At 49.9% G+C, this 12,535-nt stretch overlaps 1 protein-coding gene across 2 annotated transcripts in view; it reads left to right on the plus strand.

Moving 5' to 3' along the window:
• Positions 1-11,118, plus strand: part of agap3 (ArfGAP with GTPase domain, ankyrin repeat and PH domain 3) — a 139,814-nt gene extending 128,696 nt beyond the window's left edge. For both annotated transcript variants that reach the window (XM_029253789.1, XM_029253788.1), the window contains exons 17-18: positions 8,628-8,883; positions 9,116-11,118. In XM_029253789.1, the coding sequence (XP_029109622.1) occupies positions 8,628-8,883; positions 9,116-9,337 (478 nt within the window). In that variant the 3' untranslated portion in view covers positions 9,338-11,118. The remainder of the gene's footprint in view (positions 1-8,627; positions 8,884-9,115) is intronic.
• Positions 11,119-12,535: the final 1,417 nt, after the last annotated feature.

Below are 12,535 nucleotides of genomic sequence, written 5' to 3' on the forward strand. Positions count from 1 at the left end.
ACTGAACAGCTGCCGGACGGTACTTCCCATCTGAAAGTGAACCACTTTAGCCACTTAGCGACCGTTAGCTACTTACATGCTTGTGTGTGGGCACCGTGATGGATGCTCCAGTAAATCAATACGCAGATAATGCATCACCGAGATGTATGGACCTCGCGGGGGCCATATCTGCGTGTGTGTCCCCCCCCGGTCCCCCAGGAGCCATTAATCTCAAGGGGGGGTCTAAATGGGGCTGCCCTCCTGCTGCATCGGCACACTGGAGGGGAGTTGTTCCTTTAATTAGCACGGGGCAGTTGTTGTGTTTTGCGTGTCGCCTATAATTGCCTAGCGTCCCGGTGCCACCGAGGAGATGGGGATTTTTGACTGGCGACAGCACCCCCCCCACACACACACACACACCCCTACCCCCTCTCTCATTCCCTCAATGTCCCGGAGCGGCCGAGTGCATGAGCAGCTATCGCTCATCCGCACGGCCCTCGCTGCCGCCGCCGCCCCGCCCGCCCGCCCGCCGCGCTCTGCCCTCGGCCAGTGCAGGTATAATAGCTCTGATGAAGACCCCCACTTTGTTTCAGAAATAATTTGCCGCTGCTGCAGCCTGCAGGGGCCCAGCGGTAATAAAAATGAATCACGCTGCTAACCCCCCCCCCCCAAAACACTGTTCCATCTTTAACTCCTTCGCTTCCTCTCGGGGCGGCACCGGACCGCCATCGGGAAGCGGTTCTCGCGCCCGTAGCCTCCGTCACAAACACGCGCTGATCGGAACACATTTATATTTATTTGTTCTCTTACGCTTTTCTCCTAGGTGCCTTACAGCGTTCAGGTTCTTCAACTGATGTACCCATTTACAGCAATTACACAGGTGTAATTTTTACTGTAACGGTTCAGGATAAGTATTTTGGGGTCCGCGGTACGACGGAGGAGGTGGGAATTGAACCCGGCTCCTTTGAGTGCCAGACGGCCATTCTGACCAATACGCCACCTGCTGCCCTGTACACACCCAAACACACGCGGATTCATTAGCTGACAGCAGTATTTTTTCTTTTATTTTCGTGTAGCCTGTTAACTTGTTTCAGTTATGAAAAAAGTGATGATGGCGACTGATTCCACTCCATACTGCGGCAGTAAAGAATGTACACACCCCACTGTTTGTGGGAGCAGCGGCCCAGGGGGATGCTGTTCAAAATGGATTATCATTTTGATGCCCTGGGTGCACCTTAATATACATTCATCAGGTAAATCAATGGCGGCGCGCTCCATTGGAGCAGAGGGGGCCCGGCTGGCTGGTCCTCTGTTGTTTTTGTGTGTGTGTGTGTGTGTGTGTGTGTGTGTGTGTTGGCTTCGTTTGCACCTCTTTTTAAATGCTCGTTGAAGGCCCGCGATGGAGGCGGAGGTGCGTTCTCCGGCCGAGATTCCCGGGGTATGCGCCATGCTTTCGGAGGATGCCTCGTGGGGCCGAGGTGAGTTCCGCAAGATCTTGGCGCCCGTTCCTCCCTGCCCTCTCTGAGAAAATCTCAGCAGAGCACACAGAGTGCTGGTTAATTAATTTAGACAAATTAATTATTGGCGACGCGACATCCGGCTCTCCGTGTCGGGGGCCATCGGCTCTCCGGTCATTACACCTCGCAGGGGAGGGTCACCGGCCTGCTGCCTAGCTCTGGAAAACGAAACAACCGTCTTCAGCATCAAACGCGTGTCACAACTGCACTGTCTTGTGACTGCAAAGTTGCTGGGACCCGCAGCAAATTTCGGTGACGTATAAGAGCCCACGCTGGGAGTCGGTATATGACCTCTCTTTAGTGCCTTCGTGTAGGGTAGCCTCTTCCGCACCAATGGCCCTACTGATGTCGCCTCTGCAGGGCGCCCGGATGTGTACCTTGGGTGCTGTCAATGTTCGCACAGTGAGCCCCGTGTTTTCGCTGGGGTCGGCAGCGTGCGATTCACTTCTCCGGGTGACAGCTTTTTCTACAGGGACATCCTTTCTCTACATTGTTCTTGAAGGGCCTTGCATGGGGGTACATTGTAGCCGTCTGCGTGATTATAGAGCAACGAATGTGACCGATCACACATGTTGCTTTTTGCAGATTGTCGGACATCTGTTGGTCTTTTTACTGGTGTGTGTCTGTGTATGCATGTGCGTCGTTTCCGAATGAGGAGGAACAGACAGCTGTTATACTGTCTGGGGAGCCTAAGAGCCCTGTTAATGTCTCAACACATTCCAGTTGTTTCCTGGCCCTCTGGATTAGAGTTGCGCCCCTAGTGGCTGATGTGTGAACTACAACCGCACACTGCCAGTTGAGGATGTTATTGGCAATGCGCTCGTTGTTTCAGTACACTGGACACCTTTTTTATCTCATGCAAATAAATATATTTGAAACATGTTAAAAATAAACATGTATCTGAAACAAGTTACGATTCCCGACTCGGTTCTCCGTACCGACTTCCGTCCATTTTCAGCGAAGGGTTATCGTGAAACGCACATTATTTCTCTATTATTGATATTGCCGTCATGTATTATGAATTCCTTAGCCACTCTTAGAAGGAAAATATGCTGTAACGTGCGAAAGAAGGAAGTCGTTACAAACTGTTTCCTCATACCCTTTCACCTTAGTAGTGTTGCAGGGCAAAGGAGGAACTTTGCAGGGGTGAGTCTTTTCTGCAGATGATGTCCAAGGTGCTTCGCTGGCAGCCTGAGCCCCCAAAGGGGCGAGTGGATGAATAACCAATGGTCGAAAGAGAGTGTGACACAGCCACAGAAAAGTGGCCTTTAGAAAGTGGGACCCTTGTTTGGGTTTTTTTTCCCCTTTACTGTGTCGCTCACTCCATTTCCAGCCCCTAGCAACCTTTGATGCATGGGGCCCTGCTGTCTTCATTGGGACACTTTTCACTTTTTCTGTCTTTGTCCCCCCCCCCCCCCCCACTCCACCCCCCTTCCTGGAAGTGGCACGGCAGGCAGCACGGGTTCGATGGCCTCACAAACAGCCTGCCCCCCAGCTGAGAGGGCTCTTTAGACAGATACCCCCCAACCGCTGTGAGCCGCTCTTTCTCTTTGCGTCCATGTTTGATGTCTCTGTTGTGAATTCTGAGCACAGCGGCTGTGTGTTGGCGGGGGGGGGCCTATCGCACCCTGATTGTTTAGGAGGGTCTGGGCTGTGTGAAATGTGGGAGGAGACATTTCCAAATGTCCCTCCCCTCTCAGTGTGTGCTAATGCACCTTTATTGGAGGGCCCCCTATTGGTCAACCCCTGTTCCTGGGCCATACACACACACACACACACACACACACACACCTCCTTGAACTCATTTACTCTCTCAATCCTCCGTAAATCGCTCTGTGCTGTATGCTTTCAGGTCCAGCTAACTACCTGTATTTTTTGCTCCTCATCTGAATGCTGTCGTGCTCCTTTAACTCCGCCATGGAGTCATTCCGCTGATTGCCATGTCTGTGGTTCGAGACCAGAGACCTGTGTGAGCCTAGGGCTACTCGCTGTGACACCCTGGAACTCTTAGCGCTCGGGTCACCTCTGCATCGGTTGTGGCCTTACGTCCACTGGCCTTCTGTACACGACAGGCATTTCAAACGTTGTTTCTCAAACAGTCCACATTCAGCAGTTCCGAGGGGCAGAGGGACTTCACTCTACCACATTGGAGCCAATTTGGGCTCCTTGTGTGTGGATATAATTTTTGCTCACCGAATCCCTCCCAGCATTTGAGAAAGTGTCAAACAATCTCTTTCAGGGCTATTTCTTTTCTGATTTCCTAACAGCTATTTAAAATGAGTCCAGCACCACCTGCTATGATTTTCTATGTATTTTCTATCTGAATGTCACTTCTATAGGCAGCTGCTTGAGGGATGTGAACCAGCAACATGATGGTATCAGACACACAACCTGTGTATCAGTAATCCTGTGTATAAATCTTTTTGTCCGTGGTTGATGACTTTGTTTTTACTCTGAGTTTTATGTCTCTTTGGAGAAATGTGTGAATGTAGTGAGCGTTATGCGTTTTCTTCTTTTATCCTTTCTCCTTTTCTTGTGTCATTTTCCTGGCACTCTGGCTCTAAGTGACTCCGACATACATGGTTCCTCTGCGCTCCCGCTCTGTATTGTTTCTGATCGCCACCTGAGCCAAAAGCGACAGGATGCATCTGTCCTGTGAGCTGCACGCTGTCCTCTCCGTTCGCTCCCTTGTCCTCCAGGCAACCCCAAGGCTTGCGGCAACTATGCGCGCTCGGGCCGGGCAGTGGGGGAGCACGGTGGAGGAGCTGGGTGGGGGTTGGGGGGGGTGGTGTCATCTGCTCGATATCCTGAATATTGTCCCCCTGTGGAGAGAGTTCACTTTCTTCCTCCTCTCCCCTCCCCTCTCTCCCTCTGCTTCAGCTTTGACATGCTAAATCTGCTTTTTTTTTTTTTTTTTTTTTTTTTTTTTTTTTTTTTTTCTCGGCTTCCTGCCGGGAGGAAGTGCCCATTCAAGGCTCTCTGTTTTCCTCCCACAATCCCAAACTTCACCTCCGTAGGGTTTGTTTTTGTAAGGCCGACAAAGGCGGAAGGCGGGACCGGTGCCTTGCTTGCTTTTCGCGGCCTCCCTTTCAAGTGGCGCCGCCGGAAACTTTTGGTAGAACCGCTGCCCCGCAAATCCTGGGGTTCGGTGCCGCTCTCCTCCCCCCTCGGCCAAATTTAGCCCACGGGGCACGAGGTGGGACCTGGGGATCGGGGCAGGTCTGAGACACGCGGGCCTGTGACTCGAGAGGCCCTGGCTTCCTGGTTCTTGGATGCCCGTGACCCCCAGATTGGTTTGAGTGGTTTTATTTGAGGCTTTTGTGGGTCCATTCTGCCTCATTTAGCTAATTCCGGCGATTCAGCGGCGGCCCTTGGCGTCAGTCAGCCTCTCGGAGGCTCTCCGAGGGCCCGGGGTGCTTGTTCTCAGTTCTACTTCGTTTTGTCAAACCGGCTGCTGCGTTTTTTTTCCCTTTTTTTTTTTTTTCCTCCCCGCCCCCCCCCCCCTCCCCAGCCTACAAAGAGGGGAAAAAAAAACCCCTCATTGCTGATTTGGCTTGAGGGTGCACAGGAGAAATATAGATTAGTTTCCACACATAGCAACAAACTGCTGTAAAGGGTAAGTATTCGTAGTGCGATAAGGAACGAGGGGATTGTAACTCCCCCCTGGTTACTGAGCTGCGCAGCAGTACAGTGTGTCAGGACCCATTGATCTGTATGACAAGCTTGTCCACATACAATGATGGACTAGGGTTTGATTGAGGATTAGCACCATAAAACCAGTGACCCCACTCTGCCCATCTGGGATGGCTGCGGGCTTCTGCTGAGACACAGCTACACCAGAGAGGTACTTGCATTAAGGGAGAGACTGCCGTCTCCCAGAACGTGGGGGGTGGGGGGGGGGTTTAAGGATTTGTTGACAGAACGTCCAATACACTAGAGACACTTTCATTTACTGAATAAAGGTGTTTTTATGCAATGATAACGATAACACCAGCAGTGTGTTTTACAATATTTGTGACAAATAATTTTTAGCTTGCCTTGTAATGTTTTCATTCACTGTCAATAACCAGTTATAGAATGCAGTGTCACAGTGGTCCTGATCCAGTATTTATGATTAAGAAAACAACTGCAGAGCTTTGCTGTGTTAGGGAAACTTGTACTAACAACAAAGCAAAATATTGTCTTTTGTCGTCTTTTCATCTTACTTATTTCTTCACATCATCATCTGATACCGCTTGTCCCATACGGGGTCGCGGCAAGCTGGAGCCTAACCCGGCAACGCAGGGCATAAGGCCGGAGGGGGAGGGGACGCACCCAGGACGGGACGCCAGTCCGTCACAAGGTACCCCAAGCGGGACTCGAACCCCAGACCCACCGGAGAGCAGGACTGTGGTCCAACCCACTGCGCCACTGCACCCCCTGTACTTTATTTTATTTTATTTTATTTTTTGAAAGAAAACTCGTTTCAAACTTTTCTTGGACAGTTTGTGCTTTAAACTGTGTTCTCCTTTTGGAGAAGTGCTTCACTGCGGAGCGCTCCATTCTCCTCATTTTGAATTATAACACATCGATACTAAAAAGGCTCCTTTTCTATAGCAGGTGTGCAGTGCAACATGTGTTTTATCTGGTGTTTAAATGCTCCTTTTTACTCAGTTTAAACACTTTTTGAACTCGGGGCAGACAGCGTTACAGCAGCCATCCAAGGAGAATGCAGCGTTTGTGAACTTAACAACTATGAGAAAGTAATCTTACCTGTTTTAAATTTTCACATATTAATGACCACAATTTTAGTGTTTTAACTTTCTTTTTATTGAGTTGTCCTTATATCAGCCTGCGGACAGTCTGAAAGACGCCCAGCAGCTGCACTGGCCATGGAGTGACGTGTTTACAATAAAAACTCCCGGTTGAAATAATGCAGTATAGACAACTGGCTTTCTTTTATAAATTCTCTTCATTGGCTGCACTTTTTATGATTGCTCACTATTTCTTCTGTGTGTTCAAGGTAGCCTGAAAACTCTATTGTAGCAATTTTTCTTTTTATTTGTTTTTTTTTTTTTTTTTTTTTACTGGGCCCTATTTACATGAGTATTGTTGACTTAAAATAACAATTATGTTTGTAACAAAAAATGATATATAGTCACTATTGGAAGAACTGGGTGACCTCCCATCAACTTGAGAATACAAAGAAATGCACTTCGTGATTCTCTCCGACATCCCTCCATCTTTTGTGATCGCGCAGACTGTCAACAAGCTGGAAACGTACGGCTTTGTAATACGCACCACTTGATGTGCGTTTTCCCAGCATCCCCCAGTAATTGGTGCATTTTTTTTGAAGGATCAGTGCACAGTTAAGGGGCGGCGCGCCGCTGGGACGTCTGAGCGCTTTTATTGGGTACCGAGGCCTTGTTGTGCAGAGCGTCTGACAAACACCCCCCCATCGCCACGGAGGAGAGAGGTAATTAACTCCTGCAGGTAAATTCCGGGCAAGGAGCTCTCCTCTGATGGAGCTCTGCCAGTAGTGGTCCTGGCAGGTGACATATTAGTCTGTAAACTCCTTCGGCGAGGGAGGGGTCACTGGGTGCGAAGGCTGTCATTGTTATTGCTGGATTTGTAATGAGGGTTGCTACTGTTTCATCTTTTTTCCCCGCTGTTGTTCCAACTGGATCTTGTCACAATTAGAACCAATTCCATAGGTCGAAAACATTGTTTATCTGTAATTACCACATTTGCGAAGCACCTGTGTTCCGGCTTTTTTTTTTATTTTTCAGTCGCGCTTCATCGACTGCGGCGTTCGCCGAACGAGTGGCGAACGTCGCGTCGGTTTTCTGGAGTTTTTCCGGGTCCTCGTTCTCCCCGCTCGTCTTTGTGAACGTCGCGCTGGCGGTCGCTCCGTCTTGCCGAGGACCCTCTGGCAGATGGCGACGTGTCCGCCGCCGCCGCCGCGATGCGGGGTCCCTCGGCGGACGCTCCCCGAGGGACCCTTGTCACTCCAAGCGGCTGCGTTGTTTGTTGCTATCGGCGCGGGCCCGCTCGCTCTGTCACTCACCCGGACACCCAAACAACGGCCCCCTTTCACTGCCCTTATCACGCAGCCGGCCGGGGTCGGGGGTCGGCGCCGCACTGAGCATGCTCGGCCGCTCGGATATTGATTTCTGCCTTCCGCATTATTTCGCTGGTTTGTGTGGATGTTTTTTAAAGAAAAATCAGGCGGCAGAGATGGAGGCAGATAGAATTCTGGGAGCTGGCAGAAATGTGCTCCTTTCTCTGTGATGAAAACGGGCTCTTTCTGTCTCCTCCCGGGCGCCATTCAGCGCATCGATCGGTCCGGCACCCTCCCTCACCCCAGGGAAGCAGGGAAGGAGAAGGCCTTTTGTGGGCGTCTGCTGTTGGGCACCGAGGAGCCTGACAGCGCTGATAAAAACATGCTCCCCCCACATTGTCCGCAGCAGACATGCTGTTCACAATGTGTAACCTTTCGGTTGCGCGATGGGGTTTAACCCTGCTGCCGCCAACTGCGTTGCACCTGTCCAGGAGGTGCTCTGTCCGCGAGCGAATGTGACTGACTGTGTCTGTATCGATTTCTGGTTTTCTTTGATAGCGGGTCTGTCCCTGCAAATTCGTCCAGGAAGCAATTCGTATTTAAAAATGAATGAATAGTCTTTGCACCAGATTCCATCAAAAACAACTTATTTGGTTAGCTAGACTCGTTCAACCATTTATACAGTTGGGCGCTTTTACTCTATCGGTTCCGGGTGAGTACCATACTTACCATACTCTGGGGTACTGCAGCAAGAGGTGAGCTTCGAACTCAGGTCCTTGGAGTGCAACGTGGCAGCTCTAAACACCGCGCCACCTGCTGCTCCCTTAAAAAAGACAGAAATATACTTCTATAAGCAAGACAATTTCACACTTCTATTCAGTTATACAGGTTCACAAGTATGAAGGGACACAGTAGCCATCCTACTGGTTTTTACCTGCACCCCTCACCAATCCTAACCCTCACCTCTCCCCGTAAGCTGAACGCAGGATGGTGGGAAGTGGACGATTTCTGGCTGCCGCTGCTGGGGGGCACTGATGGGAAACGCCACGCTTTGAGGAGTTTGTCTGGACCCCCGCTGTTGATCTTTGCAGGGAGGAGAAGGAGCGCTGGATCCGGGCCAAGTACGAGCAGAAGCTCTTCCTGGTGCCGTTGCCGCAGTCGGACGTCCCGCTTGGCCAGCAGCTGCTGCGGGCCGTAGTGGAGGACGACCTGCGCCTCGTCGTGTTGCTGCTGGCCCACGGTTCCAAGGAGGAGGTGAACGAGACGTACGGTGACGGGGACGGCCGCACCGCGCTGCACCTGTCCTGCGCCATGGCCAACGTGGTCATCACACAGCTCCTTGTCTGGGTGAGTCGCTTAGGCTCTGTCTCAGGGCCTTATGGTTCTTGCCAGACGTTGTTGGCTCGTCTCTTAAGTCGAAGGCTCTGGCCTGGGACCACACAGAAACCTGGTTAGCAGGTTCACTTAGTTAAGTCATTGTGTTCCGTCGCTCCATTTGTTCCCCTCTGGAGATCGTATGATGGTTGTCATTTGAACATGATTCACTAGCTTTTTTCCTGTGCTCTCCCCTGCACTACAGTATGGCGTGGATGTGAAGAGCCGGGACGCCCGGGGGCAGACGCCGCTAGCCTATGCTCGGCGTGCGGGCAGCCAAGAGTGTGCTGACATCCTGCTGCAGCACGGCTGCCCCAACGACAGCGGCACGCTGGCACCAGTACCCACACCCAGTGCCGCCCACCGTAACCCTAACGCCAACAACAATGCCCAGGGCGAGCTAAGCCGCAGTGCCAGCGCCATCTAGAGGCAGGGAGGACCTACATGCAGCAAGTGTGCCCCCGGTCCCACCACCCCGTACAACCCACTCTCGGTATCACGTGACTGTCTCAAAAAGACTCTGGAGAGACCTCAGACTCCACCGGATGTGAACAAGGACACCCGTTACTGCTGTCACAGAAAGGGAAGCCAGAGGTGAAAGGGTCACACTCAGTGTAGCATCTTTAGAGGACACTGCAGCAGCAAGGGAACCTTCCCTTTCCCACAGGAAGAAGGACAAGATGCACCGACAGGAGAGGGGTTTACAGTAGTGTTGACTTCACTGTGGTTCTAAATATAGCTGCAACACTGAAGACGATAAATTAGCTCTTGTTATTAATACTGTTGTTACCTTTGTTTTTTCCATATAGGCTTTTTAAGATGGCTCAAGCTGTTCATCGGGTTTCAGTTTTAATTTTAGTTCAGTCATATAACATTGGCCAATAAGCAGGAAGGTCCTGGGCCACAGTCCAGACCCAGAGCTGATCTTCTTTCCTCCAGTAGACAGCTGTCTCTCTGACCCTGTATCTGACCTCATCCACAAGTTTTTCTGAGGTGATGAAGGAATGGTGCAGCAACGTGGCCGATGGCCACTTCTGTGTGAAAGAGCCCCTGAGCGGCCTGTTGTCAGAGCTCGGGGTCCGTCCTCCCATCCAGTGCTCATAGCTGCCTGAGGAGTCTGCCTCTTCAGCAGACATTGAAGGCTTCCTGGGACGCACTCCAGTATTTCCACCGTTTTTTTGCGTTTCCCATAGAACAGGTAGCTGGCATGGCCCAGCACTCCAGGGCTTGGAGTAAATGGAGAGGCAGCTGGACCACACCTGCGGGATGGAGTCCCAGATTGTTCTTTTATTTATTTGTTTACACAGCAGTCTGTCTCATCATGAACACCAGTTCACAGGCCAGTATTACCATGGTACTCTATGGTCTGACCTGGCAACAAGTCGTTATGTAACCGCACAGATTAGAGCTGAATTGATTCAGGAATTCATTTTGCGTGTATCATCTCTGAGGTTCATTTTCTGATTGGTGGAAGATTGCCAAATACTGTGGTACCTGGATACTCCTCACCTACTCTATAATGTGCTGCCCCTCCACTTCCTCCTCCCCCGCCTGGGACACCTGTACTAGATTTACCTGTATGCGCTGTCACCGCGAACTGAACTGTGCTACTTTTGCTTGTGTGTGTGTGGTGTGTATGTGTTGGAGCGGGAAAATGCTCCATGATGATACGATTTAGGAATGAGCTGAAACAGACTTGTACAGTTTCTTTGACCAAACGGGCTAGGATTTAAACAATTGTGTACAGTATGTAAAAAAGTAGCTTTTCTCTCTTTACAACTGACATTTTAGTCTTTAACCCCGGGGGCCTCCTAGACTTACTTTGAAATAGTCTGCCGTTGCCTCGCAAAGTGGGGGCAAACTTCTGCTGAACCACCTCCTGGCATTGCTGTGGACAAGATCTTACAGGAGATGGACACCGGGCTCAAAGGAACGAGATTTGTCGAAAACGCTACCAGACCTGCTGTCTCCACCTGCCAGTGGTTTACCCTTCACACCTGGTTCAGCAGCTCTATCACGAGCGTATCCTTCCGGATATCTGCTCTGCGTGCGTCCTCCAGAATGTACCTCGGCATCCGTTTGAACACAGACACAAGCTCCAAAGCAAGTCTTATGGTTTGGTTGTTTTATAGTTGGAACTAAGGATATATGAAGACTTATATGGATGTATAAATTATATATTGTGGGGCCCACCTAGGTGCACCTCTACAGACCTTACCCTCACCCATTTGAAGTTGCCTGACTATAAAACTATCATGAATGTAGGTGTTCCAAAGAAAATAGAGTGTAGATGAAATAGGCGCATAGGTAGGTAGACCTGAAATCCAGGACAGAGTCTTGAATGGTGAGACCGGATCCGCTAGATGAGCTCCTCCTTTTTAGCTTAGCACTGGTTCTTTTTGTAAAATGGAGAGGGGAGAAGTGAAGTTGAGAGATTTGAGCTCCGCAGAGGAATGGGGATCTGAAGGCCGAGGAGGACTGGTTCAGTTGTGACCCTTTCCCGTTACCCAGTCGTAGCCATACAACCTCTCCCTGTATTATACGTTCGTTTAGGTCTCCCATTTCCCCCTCTTCTTAAATGTATTTAAGGTACTATGGTTCTCAATGTTCATACATTGTCTGACCATGTGAGGTACATTGTGTATAATAATGTACATTTGACATATTTATAATGCAGTATGTAAATATTGTTTTTTGTTTTAATTTTTTTTTTCTTTTTTGCATTTATGAACATGAAAGTGCAAAAAAAAGACAAAGTTACCTGCTGTGTGCTTGGATGACTGTTGACATAAATAAATGCTCCAATAAAGTAATGTAGCCTTCCCGAATGGGGGAATATCAGAAAGTTGTCACTTGGCATTTTTGGGGGGGGGTCTGTCTGCTGAATACAGTGATGATGGTGTGTTGTAGACGCCTTAGTGTGCCTTACAGGGTCGTGCACAGTGTTGCAGAGAGCTTCCAGGCTTCTCAATGTACTGCAAGAAAAGTTCATCATATTTGTCTCTGCTGCTTTATGTACCTGATTTATTTCAAGAGCTTAATTTTTCCTTTAATTAAACTTACATTTACATTTATTCGTTTATCGGACGCTTTTCTCCAAAGCGACGTACATCTCGTAGGAATTACAATGTGTGCTTTACATTGAGAGAGAGACATAGTTGCAGACATACGATTCTTAAGAACAGTTTCTTTCACCGTGTGCACCAATGTTCGTCACATGAGTAGCTGCACAAACCTTAATCCATCTGAACTTTGTCTATGCTTAACATACTTAAATGTATTTTCTGGGGTAGCAGGTACTGTAGTGGTCATAACTAATGTTATGGTGTGAAGGTAGGTCCTGGGTGTGAATGCCACTTCCTGCTTTGGAACTCTCGATCAAGGTATGGTATGTCATGGTAAGCGCCGAGTTGAAGCTGACCCATAGCGACCACTCGCGTGGTTTTCAAGGCAAGTCAAGGGAGGAAATAGAGGTGGGTTGCCAGGTCCGTCCATCCTGGATGGCGGGGGAGGCAAACGCAGGGAGAAAGGGCCACCGCACCCCAAGCAGGACTCAAACCCCAGACCTGCCATACAGCAAGGCGCTGGCCAAACCCACTGTGCCGCCAAACCCCCCGTCGATCAA

The sequence above is a fragment of the Scleropages formosus genome, chromosome 7 (genome assembly GCF_900964775.1).
Source record: "Scleropages formosus chromosome 7, fSclFor1.1, whole genome shotgun sequence".
Lineage (NCBI taxonomy): Eukaryota > Metazoa > Chordata > Actinopteri > Osteoglossiformes > Osteoglossidae > Scleropages > Scleropages formosus.